We start from the raw sequence: 25961 nt of genomic DNA on the forward strand, positions 1-25961 counted from the left end.
ATGATTTTGAGTTTAAGCCCAAACTTAGGAACTACTTTGAGCTTTTCCTTTATCAGTGCGCTTGCCGATTTCGCTGATACGATTTATAAATCGCAGTCTTCGTACACGATTTATGAGTCGCAGAAAATTCACTAAGGTAAAATCAATTTCTATATAAATTAGTAAATCGCCAAAAAAAACCGTCACTGTATCATCTCTCTCTTTTTCTTTGTTGCTGCTCTGAGTCAGTCATCCATGGCATTTCCATACTTGGAATCCGTTGTCGGTATGCTCTATAACTTTCTCTCTCTTAACCTATACACACGCGTAGTACCTATTTATTTATTTCTTGCTTTTGCATTTCCAAATTTTTAGGTTTTACTTATTTAACAAATTCATTCCCATCTGCCTGTATAGAAGGATAATTGCACTTTAGGGCTATATACGTTCGCTTGTACTTGTTTAGTGGCTTTGTAACACATATACGTATAGTTCGAGCCGAAGCTACTGGGTTTAGGTGAACTAACAGTAAGTTCTTAACTATATCCGCCCTTGATACTAGGCTAGATTTTCAAATAATCCAACATTGTACAATTGTTTTGAGTTCTTAGTAACTGTACTTGCTTTTGATAGAATTCATAGTGCAAATGCACTTGAAGTAGGAAAATTGAACTACATGGGGAATGCTTGGTAATTGGGAAGTATCGTGTAAAGTATACCTTCACCTTGATTTATTCATTTGATTAAAATTGAAAGCAAGAAATATAGAGATTATAGGGGTGTGCTAAGTTGTGCATAAATCGTCATTAATTTTCACTTATAGTTAATATCAAGGAGCGGTAAAATCGTTTTCCACTTATCAGTGAAGGAATTAGTGGTTAATCAGACTCCATAAGGAATTGAGTTGGAAGTTTATGAACTTAGTGCTTTTCTAGTGATAGTTTCAGGATCATACCATCAGGATCATTACTACTATGGTGCTAAACATTCTTCTGTGGACAATACGATAAAATTGGAACAATAGAGACGAATTTAACTGAAGTTCTGCCTTAAAATCGTTTTAGATATTTACGATTTGCCTCAAGCTATGATACTTTTTCCTTCTATTTCCATTTTGGATGCCTTTTAGTGGTATTATCAAGCTTGTATGAAATTAGGATTAGATAATGGTGGTTTCGTTTTTTTTAATTTATTAATTGATTGATGCTGGATCCCTGTCTTGATTTGGTTGGCAATTTAATTGAAGTTGTTGCTTTTTAATATTTGGCTGGCAAGTTAATTTGCTTGGCTTCAATTGTTATTCTCTTAATGGTCTTCATCACCGTAAATTGGATCCTTCTTTTGGATTTCTTATTAGTTAACTGGCTATTTGCTGTCACATTCTGTTCTGTACTCTCCTTCTATTTGTTTATTTATTTATTATATGGTGTAATGTATCTTCTCCTTTTTTTAAAGAAACGTTGTGATTTCCCTCTTATTGTGCTTTTGAACTTTCCAGGTTTCATGATACTAATGTACATATTTGAGACATACCTTGATTTACGACAACATGCGGCTCTTAAATTGCCAACACTTCCAAAACCTCTGGAGGGAGTGATCTGCCAGGAAAAATTCAAGAAGTCCCAGGCGTATAGTCTCGACAAAAGGTATGCTTCCTTTTGTTCATCGAATGTTATCTAACTTTACGAATTCTTGCATTATCTTGTTTGGCCATCTTTTTTAATTCTTTTGGTATTTTAATTCTTTTCAGTAATTTTCATTTTGTCCACGAGTTTGTTACCATATTGATGGACTCTGCCGTACTATATTTCCGGATATTACCTTGGTTTTGGAAGGTGAGTGATTGAGCCTTTCTCTTGCAAAGCCGTTTCCACTTCTCTGCTCATTGTTGACTTGTGTTTCTTTTTTGATCGCAGATATCAGGAGACTTTTTGATATACCTTGGTCTCAATGCAGAGAATGAAATATTTCACACACTAGCATTTTTAGCTGGAGTTATGGTTTGGTCGCAGGTGCATATGAATATATCCATCTGGCTCCCTCTCCCTCTAGAAATAGGATGGTTGATGTTTTCCTGGAATTGTTGCACTGGACCTTTGTCGCCATGATTTTTTTTTGGTTTTGACAAAACTGAATTAAGTAAAACCTTCAGCATATTAGGAAATGATTTTTTTTTGCTGTGGCATCTTAATTGTTAGTAAACCTCGATCTTCTTAATTGAAAAACTTTAATTTGGTCTTTGTGATATATAACTAAGCATTTAACCATGATTAGTTGAGACATGTGCTTTTGGACTCTACATTGAAAGACCTTTTTATTGAATTTCTACTTTTCAAACTATGTGATAACCATCTATTATGTTAGATGAGTACTTTTAGTATTTTCCCTTCATATTTTGGTATAAATAATGTTCATCTGAAAATATATAGACTATGTTTCCATCAAAATATAAGAAAACAAGACCTCCCTTATCAAAAAATTATAAGAAAACAGGACCTTATTCAGCTCCTAATTAGAATTTTTGACTAATCAAAAGTGATTTCATTAATAGTACATGGAAATATTGATAGAAAATACGTAATTTTTGGCATAGATATATCCATCCGTCCTGTCCAACTCTATATACAACAATATAAAGGGCAGTCCAGTAGCGTTTTCACTCCAAAAATATGACTGAAACATATATGAGTTTTTTTGCTTCTCACAAGTCACATCCTTCTTGCTGCTTTGAAAAAAATTTCCGTTCCTTCGTTCCATAGTTTCGGGCACCACCTTCCTAAGTTGTGCTCCTCTTTCTCCTCGCGATTTCGTAGTATAGATGCACTTGCCTCATCCTACTTCCTCGATAAGACTCTATCGATTTGCCAACAATGAAATTAATTACTTCATTAAAAAAAAAAAGACTCTATCGATGATAAAGAACAAAAACAAGGGCACACAAATGTGAAGCAACTTTGCACCGCATATATGCATATCTCTAATCCTCTTTGCACATGCAACATCAACTTACTCTGTCTCCTTATTCTTAGTTTATCAGCAGAGAAATGCAGAACTGCATTCCACACTGCACACCATATGAAAAAGAAGCCTATTTGACACCTTGATACTTTGTATGGCCTTAAACACATTCTTCTTGTTGACTTGTCCTCTCTCTAGGTAACCTCATATTGCATGATTTCCATGCGAGTGCCTTGCATCCTTCGCTCCATACCATTCGCCATTGGGTCCATCCTCTCGTCTCCTTCGTGATTGACATTAGTCAAAGTTGTTTAATTTGTCTCTGCTTCACCCCTTAGAGTTCAACCTGATGTTCTTTTTTGTTCTTCAACCATTGTCTAGGGGGCATGGCGTGGTATACCTATCATGGGCAAGATGTTAGTGTTGAGGCAGGCATAAGCTTGCAAATTTTTATTTTCCATATATAATAAAGAAAAATGAAATTGTAGAATAAATAGCAGAGCAATGTGGATGATTATGTAAACACAAAAAAATGGTTTAAAGTTCTCTCTCTCCCTCTCTCTCTCTCTCTCTCTATATATATATATATATATATATATATATATATATATATATATATATTCACAAAAGTGCGCACATATTCAAGCATCTAGTTGTTTATGTGTATTTGAGCATTGGTTCCTCATTTTTTTGAAATAAAATTTTCATATTTAGAAGCTACATAAAAATTGCTATAAATCATAATTTCTATTTTTAAAAATATCTAAAGCTTGTTTGACTCATCACATAGTAATATGTAAATGGCGCAGAGGATTAAATTATACTTGTATACCTAGAAAGTCAAAATAGAAAATGTTATCTTTCTCAACCAAAAAGAAGATGAATTTTTTTTTTGGTTCAGAAAATAAATTGCTTTAGGTCAAGGTTTGCATGGGGGAAAGTGCTCTTCCTATTTGGGGGATCAGTTCCATGAGATTTTTGCTCTTATGCTTGACGCAGGTATTTAGAACCTGCTTAAAAACGTTAAGTGACATCCAACATAGTGATTTGAAACATTGTTAGCAACAATTGGCAAGTCTCTTGCCGTATTTTCTGTTATGGATTTAATGGTGATGCAATTTTACAAGTTGAGCTCATGTAGACAGCTAGATAAAGGCTGATTTCTTCTGGTGAATATTTGTTGGAATCCTCTTTTGCCATGACACAAATAATAGGCTGAAACTTATTCCGAGAAGCATTTAGATTGATGCACTTGGCAGTGTGGTGATATCTATGTCCACATATGTTGAAGTGGTCTGGATAGCATTCAGAAAGACAGAAAGTTATACTTGTGCTCATCTTCATATTTTTGTGGTAAGACTTCTTTTTTTCCTTTACAGATCACTGATTTGCCATTTTCGTTGTATTCAACTTTTGTGATCGAGTCCCGCCATGGTTTCAACAAGGTATATCTTGGAAATGAGCAGGACTTTCTTCCAGTTTAAGGAGCTACTATCTCTTTTATTTACTTTCCATATGTCTACTTATTTAGGCAGTTAACTTGTCTATTTTGAACTTGAATTTATCATTCTTATACAGCAAACAGTATGGTTATTCTTCAGAGACATGATCAAAGGAATTGCTTTGGCAATTGTAATTGGTCCTCCCATTGTTGCTGCCATCATTTTTATAGTACAGGTATTCATGTTTTTGGGACTACAGGAACTTCCTTTTGTGGTTATGGTTCAAATTCAAGATCTTAGCATGATGTAGTTGTTCATTTCTGTTTGAGATGTTACTGTTGTTTTGGATCAGTATTCTAATTACGTTGACCATGAACATTTCTTATATCTCCATCTTAAAGGCAAGAGATGATATTGTATCCGTTAACCCTAACAATAAAATCGATTCTTGATTTGCAGAAGGGAGGTCCTTACTTGGCCATTTACTTGTGGGGATTTATGCTCGTCCTTTCTCTTGTTATGATGACTCTTTACCCTATTCTGATTGCTCCACTTTTCAACAAGTTCACTCCAGTAAGTAATCTACCGACCGTTAAAGAAGAGAACTCCCAAAGAAAAGGGAAAAGAAATTCCTGCAGCCTGATTTGATAATTAAGTTTCATTGAATGAGCAGCTTCCGGAAGGAGAACTTAGTTCGAAGATTGAGAATCTGGCTTCCTCGCTTAAATTTCCCCTAAAGAAGTTGTTTGTGGTTGATGGGTCCACAAGGTCGAGCCATAGCAATGTGAGAACTCCTTTTCGTTTATTCTGTTGGTCTCTTCATGGTGGTTAAACATGTGCTTTGTTTCATTTCACCCATTCTACATAGAAATCCTGACACATTCTACGTCTTCAGTGGTTGGCTGGTCTTAAGCTTTAGAAGATAATTTGAATTTTAGGATTTGTCCACTGTTACTTAACTCTCTAGTTTGGAAATCTTTTATTTCTCTACAATATTTATGCGGAAAGCCAATCACATATTTCAGTTGATTCTGCTATGGTCTCTTTCTGTAATCTCAGTTGATGTAGGTTGACAGGCTAGTTCTCTTAGTTTTTCCGCCTTTTTATTGATGCCATTATAAGATCAGAATGATATTTTAAATGGAAAATCTGTTTGGATTGTCCCCTGGTTGAAAAGAATAGGTCAAGGTCTTGCACAAACTTAAGTATGATACTCAAATGTTGATTGTAGGAATTATTTTGGTGGTAAATTTCTATGTAGTTCTCTCTACTTTATTTGTGGATTATGTTATTAAGTGTCTATAGGGTTACCTCTCCTTTTCTTTCTGGATTATGTTATTAAGTTTGAGAAGCTCTCATGGATCTCTTGTCTTTAATTAGAGACAGCAAAGTGAGTAGGTGAGTACGCTAAAGCTATTGGGCGATGAATGGGCTGGTTATATGGTGGCGATTAATGGGCATTTGATCTAAAACTGACTACTTTTTCCAAATAATCAAGGATATTATTTGATGTAATAAGTTATTTTTTATTCATGTGCCAGTGAACCAACTCCTTTCGTTTTTTGTTGTTGAAGGTGAGAGAATGACTTATTCAAAACATATAGATCAGAGAAGGCTATCCATATACTTTCGTAAGTAAAGTAAAAAATGAAAAAGAACACATAGTGTATGACAATGAATACAGGTTCTAATAAGAATATATGAATAGTAATTTTACCTTAATAAAGAAATACATAGTGCAGGTGGATCTCTTCATTCTTTTTTTAGCAAGTTATGGTACAACGGTAAGAACTTAGACTATTGGGTTTTGATCAGTGATACCAAAATTAACTAGTTAGTGGTAGCCAAATCTTCATCCCGTTCTATGAAAACTTGTTCAATTTCATAGAATCAGCAAAAATGAAAGTCGGTGTAAAGGTAAATAAAAAAGTTTTTGCAGAAGACACAAGCTTATTTAAGGGCCCCAATTACCCAGTGAACCCTAGGGCTGCATCAACCTACTTTTTGGTTGGAAATCTACCTCTTCACTCATTTGTTGGAATTATGTTGTCTGTGTTTGTCACTAGAATGTAACTTTTAGCCAGGTGCTTATGCCTTGTTGCCTCGCATTTTACCCCGCTTGCTCCTGTGCGTTAATCTTGTATTGAAAATTTTGCTAGGCATACATGTATGGATTCTTCAAGAACAAACGGATTGTCCTCTACGATACACTAATCCAGCAGGTGTGGTGGCTATTAAATCCGATTAAAGTGACCTTGCCTTCATTTTTCTCTTTTACCTTTTTGTATTCTGTCCACTGTTTGTTAGATAATGAATTGTTTTTTTAATTTTTTTTTTGGGGTTAGCTAGTTTAGTTGATTAAGTTAGGAGTTCTCCATTTACAGATTCCTAAAAACTGTTTTATGATAATTCAAAGATTGTTCTAAAGTGGTCATGATTTGGTGAAAAGCAAAGATATATGATGACGGGTTTCCAGCAGATGCAACCTTAATTAATTGTAAGGGTGACGACTTTGTGGGCTTCTTCCTATGTGTAGGTTCTTATGACAGGAGTGTATGCCATCTATATGAGAAAACTTGTAGCTGTTAAAATCAATAAAAAAGATTGAAGCTGTTAAAAAGTTTTTTGACTATGTAATTTTTATTCCACTGCACAGAAGGAATTGCTGCAGGAAACAATTTCTGTTATCTTCTTGCATGAAGTTTGAATGTAGTTTTCTTTTTCTCCCCCCTCCACCGCGTCAAGGTATAAGGTTTTATATTGTTTCTAAGAAATAAAAAAATGGAAGCAAAGGATCATACCGGTGATACCAACTAGTTGACATTAACTGAGTTTTTAGCCAATATTGTCCCTTAACTACGGGAGTAGGTCTATTTTTGTCCCTTAAATATACCCTTGAGCATTTTTAATCCCTTAAGTTTGTTAAAATGAAACATCTTTGGTCCAACTAACAGAAATGGGTCAAAAACTAACGAACATAATAGGGTTCATAGAATAGGATGAAATTTTGTATAAGTACTGTTAGATTCTCTATTTTGATCAATGGTTCCCCAGAAGGTTTCTTCCCCTCACAAAGGGGTCTGAGACAAGGTGTCCCCCGTCACCTTTTCTCTTCATAATAGCAATGGAAGGGCTGAACAACATGTTGAAAACTGCACATAACAATGGGTAGATTAAGGGCTTCGATATTGCAAGTAGGCAAGTTGAGAGGTTGGAACTTACTCACCTTCAATATGCGGATGATACTCTAATTATGTGTGGTGCAGAGGAAAGTCAAGTAAAATACATTAGGATCATCCTTATCCTCTTTGAAGCTATTTCTGGACTTCATATTAATTGGAGGAAAAGTCAGATTTATCCTGTTAATGAGGTGCCTAACATACAAATCCTGACAAACATTCTGGGAGGGGAAGTTGGTTCTTTTCCTACTACCTATTTGGGGATGCCTTTGGGAGCAAAAAGCAAATCCAAAGTTATATGGAATGGAGTTCCGGAAAGATGTGAGAAAAAGTTAGCCAGATGGAAAGCACAATACATTTCTTTGGGAGGTAGACTAGTTCTTATTAACTCTGTATTAGACGCTCTCCCAACCTACATGGTGTCCCCATTCCCTTTACCTGCAAGTGTAGAAAGGAGAATGGAAGTCATGAGAAGGAATTTCCTATGGCATGGAAATAAAGAGAAGAAAGGATTTCACTTAGTTAAATGGAAAAAGTTGACCATTAGTAAACAAGAAGGGGGTTTGGGAATCCAAAATCTGAGAAGGCAAAACAAATGTCTATTAATGAAGTGGTTGGGGAGGTTTACAAGGGAAGAGCAAACACTACGGGGAAGGGTGATAAAAGCGAAGTATAGAAAAGAAGGCTTCTGGATGACTAGGGAGGTGAAGAATCCTTTTGGAACCAGTTTATGGAGATCAATTAGGAACCTGTGGCCAAGTCTTTCATCCAAACTGAATTTTAATGTGTGGGATGGAAGGAAAATATTATTCTGGGAGGATAACTGGCTGGGAATAGGAAGCTTGAAGGCTTTATTCCCTGACATTTTTACATTGAATCAGCAACAAAGAGCTACATTGAAGGATGTATGGGGGATTCAAGGATGGAACTTAACATTCAGTAGACTACTTCAAGATTGGGAACTGCCTAGAATTGCAGAATTCTATAACACCTTGGATCAAGGCAGAGGATTGCAAGAGAGGGAAGATACTCTTTCATTGAAGAAGCACAACAGTGGAAGTTATACAGTAAGTTCAGCCTACAAAGATTTGAATAAGGTGCCTCAAAACAGTTTATGGCCTTCGAAACACATATGGAAAGTTAAAGGCAAAATACATAGTTTACCCATCGACCTTGTACCCAAATCCCTCTTACACACTTGTTCATTACGGGGATAATATTACACACTCAAACCTTTTAAAAGTGTGTCAATAACACACCACTTTAACTACGTGGCACCTGCGTGTTTTTCACATAACACAGGCGCGTAATGCTAAGAATTTCATGTCAGAAGGTTTATAAAGAATCCACGTGTCTAATTTTTAAGTTTTTTTTTCCTTTTTACGCCAATTAACAAATTTTAAAAAATGAAAAATAACCCCTCCCACTCTTGTCTTCTTCCCCGCCCCAACCCCCCACCCCGCGTCTTCTTCCTAGTTCCCCACCCCCAGGTTTCGTCTCCCCTCCCCCTATTTCGTCTTCTTCCCTGATTCAACCTTCTCCTATTCCATTTTCTTTTGGTTGCTCAAGATTCAAAATTTCTCCGAAAATTTCTTGGTGGTAGTTATGTCGTTGAGAAGGGCAGGATTGCAGAAGAAATTAAATTTTCAATTTCTTGTTTTGGAATTTTGTTGACAAAGTGGTCTTTTTGGTTCCTTCAATTGTGCCAAATAAAGAACTGAAATTTTCCCTTTTCGTTATTTTCTTCTGGCTCACCATTATTGAGTTTTGTGAAAAAGAAGAGATAATACCAAAATGGAGGGTTGGTCGGAGATGGAGTTTCAGGCGAAATTCTGGCTAGTGAAGTTTTTTTGGAAATGTTATTTGTGTGTATCTATTTGGGTGTTACAACTAGTATTTTTATAGTAACTATGGCAGAATGTTTTTTTTTTACAAAGAAGAAGGGTTTGCAATGGTGGAGAAGGTGGTGCAGTGGTGGGGAAGGTGGTGCACTGATTGTTGGATTTTTTATTTGAGTGGGTCGGATCTTTAAAAGGGTTGGGTGATTAAAAGAGTCCTTTTAATTTAGAGACGCGCGTGTGATACACAACATAGACTATTACTTGGACTGGTCAAAAGTGGTGTTATTGACACACTTTTGAAATACTGAGTGTGTAATATTGTCCCCTTGGTGAACAGGTATGTAAGAGAGATTTGGGTACAAGGTCGATGGGTAAACTATGTATTTTGCCAAAGTTAAAATACCATACAAAGTGGCATGCTTTACTTGGTTGGTGGCTAACGAAGCAGTACTTACTCAGGAAAATCTTAGGAATAGAGGATTGCCAATTTGTTCTAGATGCTATTTATGTGGACAAGATGCAGAGACAATTGGCCATCTGTTTCTACATTGTAGAGTGACCAGACAGTTGTGGGAATTGTTCATCAACCTAAGGGGTATTAGGTGGACAATGCCAGGAAGAACCTTTGAACTTCTGGAAAGTTGGAATACGGGGGGAAATTCCTCCAACAAAGACAGATGGAAATTTGTCCCAGCAGCTATTTGGTGGACAATATGGAAGGAGAGGAATGCAAGATGCTTTGAAGATACAAGCAGCTCTACACAGAAGATTAAGATGAATTGTACTCTTCTTTTTAGTTATTGGTGTAAATTAGAATATATTGATGACCATGATTCAATCATAGAAGTCTTAGGATCCTTGTGAGAAGAACAAGGATGTTACTGTTTTTGTTTTTGCCTAAGTTCTACATGATGTACATTTTGGCTCCTAGCACAATTTTTGTGCTGATGATTTAATAAGTATAATAGATATGTTACCTTTTCAAAAAAAAGAAGAAAGAATAGGGTTCATACCTGGTTTTCAATAGCTGCAACAGAATCTCCACCTCCAATGATAGTGGTGTCACTCCGTTCCCACTTAGTTCTGCAAGCTTCTTTGCAATTGCCTATCACTACTTTAACATGCTTTTTTATTTACTATTCAGTTACAGAAACAACACTATCAGAATCGAAGGTACACACTAACAACATACATAAACATTAATACTGCACCCTCACCAAATGATTAGAATAATAAGTAAATTACTAAATTAATGCACTTAGTGACCTGTTAAACCAACGTATTCCTCTTCCTTTTATTTTATAAAGCCACGCAAGCTAGTTTTATTCACTTTCCCTTTCTATTAAATACCTCTGCAGGTGGTAAACAAATACGAGGAATGGAAATTGGTATCTTAGTTCCTACAGAAAACTTGTCAACTTCAAACACCCCCATTGGTCCATTCCAAATTACTGTTTACATAATCTCCAAGGCATCACTGGAAGGCTTGATAGAGTTTGATCCCATGTCCAACCCCTTCAAAACGTCTAGGATAGCTGATGGTGGCACCGTTAGTTTTTAATTCGTTTTTGTTAGTTAGACCAAATGTGCTCCACTTTAGCAAACTTAAGGGATTAAAAATGCGCAAGGGTATATTAAAGGGACAAAAATAGACCTACTCTATAGATAAGGGACAATTTTGACTAAAAACTCACATTAACTAGTTATCCAGTAGGGAAAGTATGAGATTTAGAGAATCCCAAATTTGCCTTACAATGCTTATTTTTTAGTAATGCCTAAATAGCATGGATTGGTGTAGAGGATCCATATGGGACTATAACCCTAGTTGATTGCTTGATTGAGTAACAGCCTTTTTATCATTTGGCCATTATCTGAGCTTGAAATATAATGATTTTTTGAGCCATGAGCATATGTGTTTATGTTTATTAGGAGGCTCTTCAATTTTTTCTTTTTTACTTTGAGAAAATGTTGTTCTTGGTGATTCAAAGAGATAGAATGTGGATAGCATGCTGCATTATATGATAGGGCTGCTTCTCTCATCTGGTATCCTTTATAGCTAGACTGCATGATTTAGATATGACTCTACTATGCTAATACCCAAATTCTAACATAACAAACATTTTCTCAGTTTGATTTCTTTCCTCTAATTTATTTGCTGGTGGTATGTAGTGCAAGAATGATGAGGAGGTTGTTGCTGTTATTGCGCATGAGCTGGGGCACTGGAAACTTAATCACACGATGTACTCATTCATAGCTGTCCAGGTATGGAAATTAATTCATGTAGCCCGTGCCATTAAACCAAAACAGTTATTCTGTTTTCGGTTCAAGTAGATGTTGCCGTTGTTCCATTTATATGATGTAGTTTATTTCTCTTTAAGAGATCGTGGGACTAGTTTGACTTATTATATTTATGAATGTAGACAAGAAACAAAGTTGGTTTCCGATTTTTGTACAAAGTTGGTTCCTAAAGTTGTCAGAAACAGAAACTTGAGTCTTTTTTTGATAAATTTGATCTGTTGAAACATGAATAACGTGCACATTATTATCATTTGCAATAACAATTTTTGATCTGTTGAACATGTGAATAGTGTATGTACCATTATCATTTATACATGTGACCCATCTGTTTGATATATCCAAGCTATGTGAATCACCTTGATATAACTTTTTTTGATGAGTTAAAACTTTACTAATATGCATCTGATTTCACTATCTTATTAGGGGATATTTATCTGGGGATTATAACCTGCCTGGCGCATAAAACAATCAAACTGTCGCTTCTGCCTCCTCGATATAACCAGGAGAAGGGTGTTTAATTTCCTCTTTTCTCCATTTTGTTCTATTTTTCTCCTCTGGTATCCGCTCAATCTTCACTCCCTCAGACTTCAGTCTCTCTCAATTTGTTCTTCACTTGCTCGCAATGCCTACTTTTCACTGCACCTTTGTCTTTCTTCTCCTCCCACCCAATCTCTTCTTCTTCTTTTTCCAATCCTTCATTTCTTCATTTATAACAGAGCTATGTTATAAATGAAGTACTCATTGATTTTATACGTGAGTAGCTCATAATCTCTCTTCTTGTTATGCTTCCCTTCTTGCCAAGGTACGGGGAAGGATACGTGAGAAGTACTCATTGATTTTATATATTATGTGTTGCTTTACTATGATTATTTGGGAAATTTGGACTAGAATGAACCTGAAAGATGTTGTAATACTGCATTAGATCGGAAAATGATAAGAAGAGGAGATAATCAGGAGGTTAGCACTCGATTCGTTCTAGGGGGCCTATCTCACATTAGGATTCGAGTCAGTTCGACTTTCCCTTTTAGGTTGAGGCAAGGAATTTAAGGAAATTGGTGTAGTTACACTGTTGGGTTTTTGGGTGGCTCTTCAGTTTGAGGATAGCAAAGACAGTTAGGTTTCAATTTGAGGGTAAGAAGAAGGCTATGTTTGGTGTGGCTATACCAACCCTCAAATTTTGAGGGTAAGTAGAATGCCTATGTCTGGTGAGGCTACAAAAAACCTGCTGTATTCTCAGTTGTAATAGTATTAAGAAATAGAGATACTGGTATGGTTGACTTATTTTTATCATCAACATTCGATGACTATGTTGGAGCTTCATCCTTCATCTATTATGTTTAGGGGATATTGTTGGTCTGACTTTTGGTATGTATTTAACTTGGCCAAAAGAAGAAAAGAATATCTGGCAGCTACTGTTAGCTTTCTCAAAAGAAGAAAAGAATATCTGGCTGCTTTTTCCCTTACCTGATTGCCATGCCTCTTCGTGTTGGGTTTCCTTTTTCCTTTTCTCCCCGGACATCAGCATTGGCCCAAGAATATCTGATTGCTTGTTTCTTTACAGCATTAGGAAAACAAAACACCTATGCAGTTCTGTTTTGATAGAACACTCTGTTCGAAAACAGTTATATTCTTTATTCTGACAGTAAAATCATATTTTTCTTGTTCTGACACGAGTATTATTCTCTGCAGATCCTCACATTATTGCAGTTCGGAGGATACACTCTTGTTAGGAATTCAAAGGACTTGTTTCAGAGTTTTGGGTTTGATACCCAACCAGTTCTTATTGGACTTATCATATTTCAGGTAATACTATGCTCTTGAAAGGTTATATATTAAACATCTGGTAGGTCAGTGTGGCTATAGGGAAGGGTTAGATATGGTAATTTGATTTTCAAAATCCAGAAGATTTACTAGCCTATTTGTTATTCAAATCATTGGCTGGTTTTTTTCTTTTATATAGGTCTAAGAACATTGATCACTCTGTAGTTTATTAACTCAAGGGACTTCCATTCCAGATTTTGAATTACTCTTATCATGGTCGTTTGGAACTAATGGTATTAACATTGTCCTTGATATCATTGCTCTGGAATTTAATATTTTTTTCCCTCAAAGATGTGAAATCTCTTGGAAGCAATGCAGTCAATGCGAATTTACCTATGAATAAAACAGCATAAACGTCAATGTCGGTGATACCGACTTGTATGCGTAAGCGTGAGATTTTGAGAATCCGTAAATAGATAGATTCATATAGTCGATGCCAAATGATTTGGGTTTCAGGCGTAGTTGATAGACTGATTGGTAGTTTCTTCACTGGGTTTGCCAATATTTCACAAGTGAATCTGTAATTAAGTAGTATTGTTTTTGTTGATCTGTAGTTAATATATTTGAGGTTCCACATATTACTAGCTTTTATATTTCCCATTTGGTCGACATACGGCAGGCTCAACTGATACCCAAAAAGAAGATGAATTATTTGAAGCTTAAAAGAACTAATACAATATTATCCATAGTTAATGATCAATCTAGCCGTTGGGTTAAGTAGGATGCTACTGAAATGCCGCTCAATGTGAGAGCAAATTATGACAAAGGCAATGATAAAGTAATGGTGATTGATGTTGTACATTAAGGGTGTTATTCTTTGTTAAGGAATCATGCATATACAAACAGTTCAAAGTTCAATATTGTGTCATTTGACATGCCTTGAGAATATAAGAAATCGTATTTATCAGCTGCAAAATCTATTTTGTTCTAATTTATTCAATGTAATTTAACATGGTTGCAGCACACTGTCATACCTCTCCAGCACCTGGTGAGCTTTGGTCTTAATCTTGTAAGCCGTGCTTTTGAGTTCCAGGTAACGTTATGTTGTATGAATTTATCTTTATATTTTGGCTTATTTTTTAATGCTAAATGTTTTCACTTGAACTGTAATTTTTTTTATCTCAAGGCTGATGCTTTTGCAAAGAAGCTTGGTTATGCTGCAGCACTTCGAGCTGGTCTTGTGAAACTGCAGGTTGCTTTTCCTTCTATCCTAAATATGCCTCTATGATATCCTTTTTTGCGATTGAGCCGTTTGCATATACCATCTATGTTCATTGATGATTCTTAAAACGTTGATACGAAAATTTTCCAAATCTAAGCGCTGAACCAATTCTTCAGAACTCAAAGCCATAATTGTAATTTCTAGGTTTCAAATCATTGCAACTTAGAAGAAACTTTCAAATCCTGTAACAAGATATCTGTAATACCAATTTGTTCAACATCTTGCAGGAAGAAAACTTGTCAGCTATGAACACAGATCCCTGGTATTCGGCTTATCATTATTCTCACCCTCCTCTAGTTGAAAGATTGACTGCGATTGATGAACACGACAAGAAGACAGATTGACACCACGTGGGCATTTCACTGTTCAATATAGAGTTGGTTCTATACTTTGCACCGCAGAACTGCAAGCATAAGAAACAATAGGTGTGATTTACTTTCCATAGCCGTGATATTGTTGATTTCACATTCACATTATAGTGCTGAGTTAGGATGGTTACTGGAGCTTCAAGGAGGAATGACTTTATGTTTGATTGTATTGTTTACAGAAGTTGGGAGCTTCAGCTCGACTTTGCTACTAGAGTTGGTCAAAATTTAGGGTTTATATAATCAAACGGTGGCAATTCGAGCTCTCGAGGAGATGTAGCAAGAACTTTGTAATATTTTTGAGGGCAGAACTGCTTTACGTATTAAGGAGCTTCTTTGTGGCTCAAAAACAGAAAAATTGTAGGTGGTGTAATGTTTTTGGTCCCGTCTCTGCATTTTTTCTTATTATCCAGTGCTTCTCTTATACTAATTAGTGTTTCTGTTTTCTTTTAAAAGAATTTGCTGGATTAGTGCGCAAAAGTTCAAAAGCATGTAAACAAAAAGAAAATAGGAATGTTACATTAAAGATAATTAGCTTGTACATTTGACTTGTAGACAGAATTGTCAAGTGCCTATTTATAACCAATATGTCTATTTTTCTATATATGCATCGCTAATTGATGACATCGTGTAACCTCAGGGGCATTATTGTCGTGATAAATTTGTGACTATATTAAAAAAAGTCATTCAAGATTCTCATAGGATGACCAAAAGTAGTATACAGAGAGAAGGCAAAAGAATACCACACAATAGTGATTAAATGTATTTGATATTTTGTCTGTTTTATCCTCAAGTGAGCGATCAATGTTGTAGTAGATATTTAGAGCAATTTCCAAGGGGTCCTGTGGTTCACATACTAGTTGTACAGTAGTAATTGTTATGCAGTGATTAATAATGAGAAGCTTACTATGCATAAATTGCTAATTTTAATAGGTATTTTTGTCTTTAAATAATTTATCCTTGAATTGCTAATATGCATATTCATATTCGACAGACTATCATTTTACATAAATTTTCGTATAACTTAATGTATATAGTCCGTTTATTTAATACTGCCAACCAAACACTACTTTAGTTAGGCATGAATCACTTTTTTTTTATGCACGCAACCCAAAAAATATTGTAATATCATATGCGATATTTATATTGAGATTAACTATTCCAAAATATCGACTAAACAACCCTTAAGAATACTTATATTTGAATGGCAAAATAAGAATTTGCTAACATCGCAAAACAAAATCACTGCCACAAAAATTCTACTATATATTACCTATGCATGTAAAATAAAAAAATGTATTAATGGAAGCATCATTATGTAGTCAATTTTTTCCCACTTGTATGGTGAAAAATTTAAGTGGACTCATCCAGTACAATAAAGAGAAAGTAAAGGAAAAAAAAAAAAGGCAAACTCCCATCCCTCAAAGAAAAGTCAATTTCCTTCACGGGCAACAACAAATGACATGCAATCCAGTTCAAAAGTTGACACATGATTTAACATGCTTTTCCTCTAACTTACTCTCTAGAAGATTGAAAGTTGAAGAGAAAGTTCAAAAAAAGAAAACAAACTGAAATGTCCAAAGGCTCTTCTTCTTTTTTGGTCTAAAAATTTTTCTGTTAAGTTTTAGAAATGTCTGTTGATTCAAGTTCAGGTGATCATAGTAGTAACATAAGAGGAGTTCCAACGCATGGGGGTCGATATGTGCAGTATAATGTGCATGGTAGTCTTTTTGAAGTTTCAAGAAAATATGTTCCTCCTATTAGACCTATTGGTCGTGGTGCTAATGGCATGGTTTGGTAAGAAAATTTTACTTTTTTTTTTATATGCATAGGATAGGTTATAAGCTCTGTTTCTTCAGTTCTAATAGTGTTACAGGTATGTGAATTTATGTGTGTATTACCACCTTATTTACATATATATAGTGCTCTCTGAAGAGGAGCAAAGCTTACCCCTGCATGGAGATTGAGTTGTTTACCTTGAGGTTAACTATTCCTCATCGTTTCACCTATATATACTCACTTTTATGCTCTTTCTGAATGTTGTCTAGAGGTGTCAAAACTAGTAAATTACTCTGTTCTATTTTGTATTTCACTCTTTCATTTTTAGTCCGTTCAGGAAAGAATGACATCTTTTATATTTGAAAACTCTTCAACTTTAAACTTTAATTTTCATTTTTATGTATAATAATATTCTCCTATAGTCACATATATGTCATGACATCTTAAGGTCGCGAGTTTTAAGAATACTTTGGATATATACCAATAATTTTTCTTTTCTTTCTTAAGTTCCGTGCCTAGTTGAGCACGACTATATACAATGAAACAAAGGGAGTTTCATTTAGTATAATATAAACGCGGAAGTTCTTAACCATCAACATTAATCGAAGTTGGATCCGGTGAATTAATAAGATTTTGTGTGGTTGATATGTAAAGAAATCTGAATCAGATCATGCTAATTGGTTTCACATCTTCAATTGGACATTTCCTGATATATATAACACGGCTATAAGGTCTCTGATAATCATTTTCCATTAATTTTTCAATTTTGAGCTTTTCGACAATTGAAGCTATTAGTATGTATGCTTGCTCATTGATGTGTCTTAAAGTGACTCCATGTATGGTATATGAGTATGGTTGCTTCTATGTTTCCCTTGTTATGATTAGTGGCGGAACCACGATTTTCACTTAGGGGAGTCAGAATATAAAGAAGTAAATACACAAGAAGTCAAGGGGTTTCAACATAAAGTATATATACATAATTTTTTTTATCTACCTACACAGTCTAATTTTCGGACGAAGGGCAAGATTATTAGCTGCTCAAACTTTGTCTTGCATCTACATGTCTCACTAATCTAAAGCAAGATTTTGAAGTTGATCAATATGTTATCTTTTCACGTGATATATCCAGTGACAATGAATTCTTTGTTAATTAGGGATATTAAAGTTTTAGATCATATGCTGCTTGTCCTATGTTTAACTTCTTTCACTGTTGTAAGAGTTCCCTCTGTTGAACTTTTTTCCTCTATTTTATTAGTATGTGAAGGGAAGATGTTACAGTAATTTTTTTAATTTTGCTGCATGCAGTGCTGCTATGAACTCGGAGACACGTGAGGAAGTAGCAATTAAGAAGATTGGAAATGCATTTGATAATGTAATAGATGCAAAAAGGACATTAAGAGAGATAAAGCTTCTCAGTCACATGGATCATGAGAATGTAAGTATTGCACCTCTCCAGAAATCTCAATATTGCACCATGCTCCTTAAAAATATTCATTTTTGACTTTGCTTTGTATATTCACTAGAAAGTTGGACATCTATTACTACTTTGCTTCTAATAAAATGATAGCCCTTTTGTTTAAAATAGGAGTTACAGTAGTTTATTATGGAGAGTTTTGCCATACTGTCTATCAGACTAGGCAATAAAATTGAATCTTGATTATGAGCACTTCTGTTTGTAGTGAATACTCCTTTCAAAATATGCTGTTTCATTATCAAGTGTTAACCCATTGCTAAGAGTAAGATGATGTGTTGTATTAGTCATATGGTAGATTCATCACTAAAAAGATGGGAAGCATTAGCATTTATGGTAAGTATTGGTAACTAATTGCTGATTTGTGGTTTCTGAGTCGAGGGTCTATCGGAAACAACCTTTCTGCCTTCACAAGGTAGGGGTAAGGTTTGTGTACACATTACCCTCCTCAGACCCCACTTGTGGGATTACACTGGGTTTTTTGTTGTTGTTGTCGATGTTGTTGTTTTTGTATTATTTCCCCCCTCCAAGTACATGGATCTTGTACAATCTTTCCTGTGAATATTTAATGATTCTGCATTCCAGTTACAGTCAACTTTTTTTTTCCTCCGACTATACAGGTAATTGCAATTAAAGATGTTATAAGGCCTCCTCAAAAAAAGAATTTCAATGACGTGTACATTGTTTATGAGCTGATGGACACTGATCTTCATCAGATTATTCATTCCAACCAACAGTTGACTGATGAACACTGCCGAGTAAGCTACACTTCATGTCGTGTACTTAAGTTCCCATATTTGTTATTCATTTTCCCTAACCAGCTAGCTTGATTAGTATTTGAAGATTGAAGATGTAGTTCTGAATTATGTACTTGTTCTGCATTTTTATACATCATAACATGATTGGTCCCATTCTTTAATTTTGTAGCATTTTCTGTACCAAGTATTGCGTGGACTTAAGTATATTCACTCTGCCAACATCTTGCATCGTGATTTAAAACCCAGCAATTTGCTAGTCAATGCAAAATGTGACCTAAAGATTGGAGATTTTGGGCTTGCAAGGACGACAACTGAGACAGATTTCATGATGGAATATTGTGTGACACGCTGGTATCGTGCACCAGAGTTGCTACTAAATTGTTCAGAGTATACATCGGCAATTGATGTTTGGTCAGTAGGCTGCATACTTGGTGAAATATTGACAAGACAACCCCTTTTCCCCGGCAGAGATTATGTACACCAGTTGAGACTTATTACTGAGGTACATATTAGTAGATAGAATTTGTACTTCTGCATTCATGCATTTAGAGTTCGTTTTGGCTTCGAGCTGAGCCAGTTCATCTGACATGCTCTATTTTTGTCTTTGCAATAGCTCATAGGCTCACCTGATGATGCTAGTCTCGGGTTTCTCCGTAGTAATAATGCCCGAAGATACGTTAGGCAGCTCCCAAGGTACCCGAGGCAACAATTTTCTGCCAGATTCCCTAATTCATCTCCCCGAGCTGTTGATTTGCTTGAAAAAATGCTCATCTTTGATCCGAGCAGGCGTATTACTGGTAAAGAATTTACTAGGGATTTTGTTCCTTTCTAGATTTACTAAATGCTACTAAGTATATTCTGTCAATATTTGCTAGTTAATGACCTTTTTTTACTGGATTATTGCAGTTGATGAAGCTCTCTCCCATCCGTACTTGGCGCCACTTCATGATATCAACGAGGAGCCTGTTTGTCCTAGGCCTTTCAGTTTGGATTTTGAGCAGCCATCTTTCACTGAAGATAATATCAAGGAGCTCATATGGAGGGAAGCCGTAAAATTTAATCCTGATCCAACTCATTGAAAGAGATGTGGTTATATGATGTATACAATAAGAATTTGGTTATTTAACTTCTCTAATATACTGTTTTAGACTTGTAATGTTCCCTAGTGATGATGACTGAATAAATATGGTGGAGCTGTTGAGTTCAAGAAATTGTTAGTGGCTTAAAGTCAGATACTTATTCCCTTATTCTGTTTGGTTTATTGGTGTTGCATAAGGAAGCTAAATGGTAGCCTGCAATTAGAAGGTTCAAAATACTGGTTCTCTCTGGGTGATAGAACTAAGAAATCCTGAGTGCTGACTGCTTGTTTTCCTGAATATTTCACCTATTCAAGTGGTTTGACATTATATGGAGATCGTTCATGTGAGAATGGACAGTGAGTGAATGATTTTTGAAGTTGTATGCATATTTATAAGCTATGTTGCTCGAACTCTCCCAAAATGTGGCCCGATATGTGTCGGATCCTCCAAAAGTAGTGCATTTTTGAAGGATCAGACGCGGGTGCGGCTACATTTTGGAGAGTCCGCACAACATAGTTTATAAGAACTTGCCTGGATTACTTGATTCGCTTATCGTTCTTGCTCAACTGTAGTGTTCAGCATGTTGAAAGAATCTCTGCTTGGTCTTCTTATCAATGTTTTTTATTGATAATTTCCCTTTTGTTAGTTGTTGACTTTCCAACATCGGATGTGGGATTAAATTTGGTTCCTTATATGGTCTTGAGCAGTTTTTCACTTCATGAGCTAGCTTTTGAGGTTGAGTTAGGGCAAAGTCCATTTCTTATCACGGTATCAGATTCATACTCATCCCAATTCTTAGTTTACCCGATGTTGGGCCTCCATGTTATGTTATCCACGCTCTAGATGTCCAGTCATGGGCGTGGTTTTTTTTTTTTTTTTTTTTTTGGGGGGGGGGGGGGGGGGGGAGGACGTTTACTTTCTCACATTGGTTGTGGGATCAAATATTAGGCTCCTTATATGGTGTTGAGCAATCCTCGGTTCCTCATTTCAGGAACTAGCTTTTGGGGTCGAGTTAGGTCCAAGGTCCATTTCGTATCATTAGCTATACTAATTTGGCTTCTTATTAATGAAGCTTCTCTAGCTCCACATGAAAACCTTGGAAATTTAGTAAGATATGCACATTTTCTGGATAGAAGTCTTCTAGTCATGTTAGAGATTTATGCTAGTAGAAAATATAGCGAACTTATAATACTTTTTACTTTATCTAATTTATAATATTGGCACTTAAAATTTACATGGTCGGTGAAGATTCATATTGCCGACCCCAATTTGTTTGAAATGTAGGCGTAGTAGTAGTAGTAGTTAATGTCGTTGTATACACATTTTGCTGGATATTCAAGGGCTAACATTGAAGATGAAAACACTAAGATATCAGATAGTTTCATTAACTTATATTGCTGATACATTATGGAGAGCTTATTAGTAATTCAATCTATAGGAACATCTTTGCATCTCTATGTTATCAATAGGTAAACTCTCTGTAGGAAAATCACACATTTCACTCTTTTCTGGGCCCTGATCAGGCAACAACTGACAAGGTGGAGGCTGCACACCACTGGTAATTCCTTCAATATCAGTGCAAGTCCATGGATATTTCTTGGCCTTCTTTGCCATACTTATTGTCACATTCGACATGCAGATTCCGGTAAACGGATCCCCAGAAATCCCCTCTAGCCGAGCAGCCATTGACACGTTCTCAGCCACCACATCGCGGTAATTAATCCCTTTTATCTCAGGCAATGCATTAGGATCCCAATGAGTGTCAGCATGTGATCCATAATTGCCAGTCATCCAAAATACCCATTTCATTGTGTGCAGTGTCATCCCTTTGACATATACATCTTTGACAAAACCGCCTCGGCCAACAGCAGTCTTGATCCTCACCCCTGATTCTGTGTTGATGGCCGTGATGTCCTCGGCTCTCACATCTTGAATCCCACCTGACATTTCACTTCCTAATGCTATTGCAGCACTATAAGGCGAAATGCAAGTCAGGCGCCTGATGACTAATTGACTTGTTGGCATTCCGTATTTTATACCATATTCATCCCAACCACTTTTAACTGCAACACAATCATCTCCAGATACAATGTAATTATCTTCAAGTCTTACATTTGTGCAAGAATCTGTAAAGAACAAAGAAATGAAAACTTTACTATTGATCAACATATCATTAGCTTTTTTTCTCATTCGAATACGTTAAGGAGGAAGGGGATCCTTGGCGCAAGCCATGTGACCAGGAGGTCACGGCCTCACGGGTTCGAGTCGTGGAAACAGCCTCTTGCAAAAATGCAGGGTAAGGCTGCGTACAATAGACCCTTGTGGTCCAGCCCTTCCCCCACCCCGCGCATAGCGGGAGCTTAGTGCACCGAGCTGCCCTGCGTTAAGGAAAAACAGACCTGGATTGATTCCATCAGTGTTTGGAGATTTTACTGGAGCTAAAATAGTGATGCCTTGGATAATGATATTGCTGAAATTTCACATTAACCAAATATTCATGATAAACTTTAGTGTAAATAGATAACAAGTGAAAGAATGAAGATATTGGCCAAGTAAAATCACCTGCTATAAACAGGATGGATATTCCAAGATGGAGAGTTGACAAGGGTTAGATCTGATATCTGAATATTATCAGAATGCATAAGTTCAATCAAGTAAGGTCTTGTGTATTTTAGCTTTTTGCTGTGAAATTTCTGCCACCAAAGTTCACCCTGCCCATCTATTGTTCCATTCTCACCTAATAGTTTACACAAGAAAAAAATCACAATTTTTAGAAAAATGTCTAAAATTTTGAGAAATGAATAGCTTAAATGCATATAAAAATTGGATATAGGATGGTTGTTTACACTTTACCTGTGATGATAACATCAGTAAGGTTAGTGCCAAATAAAAGACTGATGTACCTTCCACCTGCTGCATCCCTACCATGACCATATGATGGTAATGGGTCTATAACAGCCCACTCATTTATTTCCTGAACCATTTCAATTATTCAGTCAACAATAACTATAGTACAAATTGTTAGAAACATCATGTTAATATACTGATTTAACTAAGAGAGTGTATGCTTGCATTAGAGTAGGCTGTCTACATCACACCCTTAGGGTGCAGCCCTTCCCTGGACCCTGTGAATACGGAATGCTTTGTGCGCCAAGCTTTCCCCGAGACGATTGAGCCTGATACTGAAGCTACGTACAGTATCAATCAATCAATTACACCTCAATTACAAATTAATTGGAGTAAAGAAAATCATTTGTATCCATTCCGCTCTATTCAGGTCATATTTCATTTCACAACTAAATGGAGAGATCGATTTTATCGCCTATTACAAATGTTCTTTTAGTTACATGGCCTAATAACACAACAACAACCATCCAGTACAATCTCACAAGTGGGGTCTGGGGAGGGTAAAGTGTACGCAGACCTTACCCCTACCCGAAGGGTAGAGAGGCTGTTTCCGAAAGAGAAGAAAAATAAACAATAGACAATAGCCTAATAACACGAGATCGCTAAATAAGACACGGGAGATTGTATGGTCATTTTCTTCTGTTCGAATTGTAATCGGTCATAAGAAATCATTTCCTCGGGAAATGGACTAAATAAATTAGAGTACCTGAGAAGCAAGAAGAACAGCATCTTTTTGAAGGAAGAGAGTGAAATGGCTAGTAAGATTAAAGCTACCAGTGAGCCATTGACCAGCAGGTACTATAAGTTGTGATCCACCATCTGATGCATACTGACTCAACTGATTCACTGCTTCTTGAAATGCTTTAGTGTTAAGTGTTTTTCCATCACCAACTCCTCCAAAATCTGTTATTGATGCACTGTGTGCTCTACAACTTATTGCTTTGTACTCTAAATCATAAGAAGAAGACTCATCAAGAATTCTTGATTTTCTTCCCTCTGCTCCTACTAAAAGCACCAACACTAATATCACCAGTAGCAACCAACTTGTCTTTTCCATCTGCAACATAGCAAAAACACACTTAAGGAAAAAAACTTACAACACTCTTAAGGAAGCCTAGTACACTAAGCTCCCGCTATGTATAGGATCCGGGGAGTGGCTGGACCACGAGAGTCTATCGTACGAAACCTTACTCTGCAATTCTGCAAGAGGCTGTTTCCAGGCTCGAACCCGTGACTTCCTGGTCACATGGCAACAACTTTACCAGTTACGCCAAGGCTCCCCTTCTAACACTTCTAAAAGATGAACCATAAAAAAGGAAATTTTTTAAGGCCATGTTTCTTGAGGCCTGACTCCGAAAACCCCTAGATTGATCAATTTGAGTTTGCGTTGTGTAGGGCTTACTAAAGCATAGGCACCCTTACCAGGAGTTTTTTCATTCACAAGGCTCCAACACGAGACCTCTAGTTAAGGTGTGGATGATCCTATCGATTCCCACTATGTTTCTTGATGGTCAAAATTGTTCTTTGCAAGAAGAGAGCAAGAACTATAGGGCAATCCGGTGCACTAAGCTCCCATTATGCACAAGATCTGGGGAAGGGCCGGATCACAAGGGTCTATTGCACGTGGCCTTACCCTACATTTCAAGCTGTGAGTGATCTCGTGATCACATGATGACACCAACTTTATCGGTCACGCCAAGACTCCTATTCAAGAGATCAAGAACTTGGTTCTAGAAAATGTTTCACAATTTTAAAGAAGAAAAGACATACTTTCAAAGGAAAGAATTTCTTTTTAAAGCAGCATTTGATATAAAAGTTGGTAAAAGAAAGAATGAGCATATGCTTTGGTTCTAGTTTATTATTGCACTATACTGAACTACAGAAGAGAAATAAAGAGTAAATGGTATGAACATCACTTACCTGAGATGGCAATGGGATTCTATAAAATGAATGCATTGCTTAGTAGAAATATGGTATGGAATTGGTTTGGTGGTATAATATGCAAATATGTAAATAGGTTATATTATATAGACAAAGTTTTGTAACTGAACTGCAGCAACCTTTTTGTCACAGACTGATATCAATCTGTGACATATTTGGATTGAGGTAAAAGATTCTCTGAAGTGGACAATTTTCTTCACCTTTTTTCCGCTTTTTATTTTTGTTGTTATTTGCTTTACATACATATAATGATTTAAAATCTCATAGATTACTGGAATAGCCTGACATAAAAAAATTGAACTCATCAATTAGAAGTTGATTACTCAATTTATCATTACTATTATAGTCTAAACAACTTTCTTGATGAAGTTAAGCATACTCTTTAAATACCAGGTTAAGCAATTCTCTTTATGTTTTAGTACATCTTAATGATGTCAATCCTCGTTTGTAGTAGGCCTTGAGGAATGGTTTATAGACCAAGCAAAAATGTAGGTGTTTCCACATTATTAGGTGTATATACATAATAACATTATTTTTTTGATTGCTCACCCGGTATCAAAATCCAGCTAATTCAAATGCGCATGGTGTCAATACTTCCTATTAAGAAGTTCTTTTTTATTATCAAAGTTTTAATTCGAAACTTCTGATCAAGAATAACAATTTCCAACCATTTTATCACACTTTTTGACGTTATAGCTAGAAAGGGGACGAAGGAGCAGGGGCGGATGCACCTCTAACGAAGCAATGCCACGCGTAGGGGCGGAGGTAGAGTTCGGCCACCGGGTTCATTTGTACCCAGTACTTTCGATGCGGAGTATAAATTTATGTGTAAAAAATCATTAAAATTGCAACATATGGTAAGTCTGAACCCATAACTTTAAAGATACAATGAGTTCAATGCTAATAATCTTAAATGTTGAA

General features: G+C 36.1%; 3 protein-coding genes across 6 annotated transcripts; 2 read left to right on the forward strand and 1 right to left on the reverse strand.

The window, feature by feature from the left end:
* The first annotated feature begins 158 nt into the window (after positions 1-158).
* Positions 159-15709, forward strand: LOC104214700 (CAAX prenyl protease 1 homolog). 3 transcript variants are annotated; one of them, XR_011407484.1, is made up of 15 exons: positions 160-265; positions 1478-1625; positions 1730-1814; positions 1896-1991; positions 4317-4382; positions 4516-4614; positions 4839-4952; positions 5053-5163; positions 6539-6601; positions 11569-11661; positions 13387-13500; positions 14480-14551; positions 14645-14710; positions 14968-15165; positions 15288-15709. XR_011407484.1 is itself a non-coding variant. In XM_070174153.1 (14 exons), exons 1-14 carry the CDS (start codon positions 235-237, stop codon positions 15082-15084), a joined length of 1275 nt encoding a protein of 424 aa, XP_070030254.1. In that variant the 5' UTR covers positions 160-234; the 3' UTR covers positions 15085-15709. The 3 variants fall into 3 exon arrangements, 1 of the variants encoding a protein (XP_070030254.1); XR_011407485.1 differs by lacking the exon at positions 6539-6601 and having other exon boundaries at positions 159-265; XM_070174153.1 differs by having other exon boundaries at positions 14968-15709.
* Positions 15710-16633: 924 nt separating this feature from the next.
* On the forward strand, positions 16634-20324 carry LOC104214699 (mitogen-activated protein kinase homolog MMK2-like). Its single transcript, XM_009764410.2, has 6 exons — positions 16634-16902; positions 18190-18319; positions 18976-19113; positions 19283-19615; positions 19727-19910; positions 20020-20324. The coding sequence occupies exons 1-6, from the start codon at positions 16736-16738 to the stop codon at positions 20190-20192; spliced, it is 1125 nt and encodes a 374-aa protein (XP_009762712.1). The 5' UTR covers positions 16634-16735; the 3' UTR covers positions 20193-20324.
* A 1216-nt stretch (positions 20325-21540) lies between these two features.
* On the reverse strand, positions 21541-25128 carry LOC104214698 (probable polygalacturonase). 2 transcript variants are annotated; one of them, XM_009764408.1, is made up of 6 exons: positions 25020-25128; positions 23806-24156; positions 23046-23166; positions 22755-22929; positions 22592-22662; positions 21541-22318 (listed from the first exon to the last, which is right to left on the reverse strand). In XM_009764408.1, the coding sequence occupies exons 1-6, from the start codon at positions 25053-25055 to the stop codon at positions 21612-21614; spliced, it is 1461 nt and encodes a 486-aa protein (XP_009762710.1). In that variant the 5' UTR covers positions 25056-25128; the 3' UTR covers positions 21541-21611. The 2 variants fall into 2 exon arrangements, with proteins under 2 accessions (XP_009762710.1, XP_009762711.1); XM_009764409.2 differs by lacking the exon at positions 25020-25128 and adding an exon at positions 24522-25013.
* Positions 25129-25961: the final 833 nt, after the last annotated feature.

Source organism: Nicotiana sylvestris, chromosome 5 (assembly GCF_000393655.2).
Source record: "Nicotiana sylvestris chromosome 5, ASM39365v2, whole genome shotgun sequence".
NCBI lineage: Eukaryota > Viridiplantae > Streptophyta > Magnoliopsida > Solanales > Solanaceae > Nicotiana > Nicotiana sylvestris.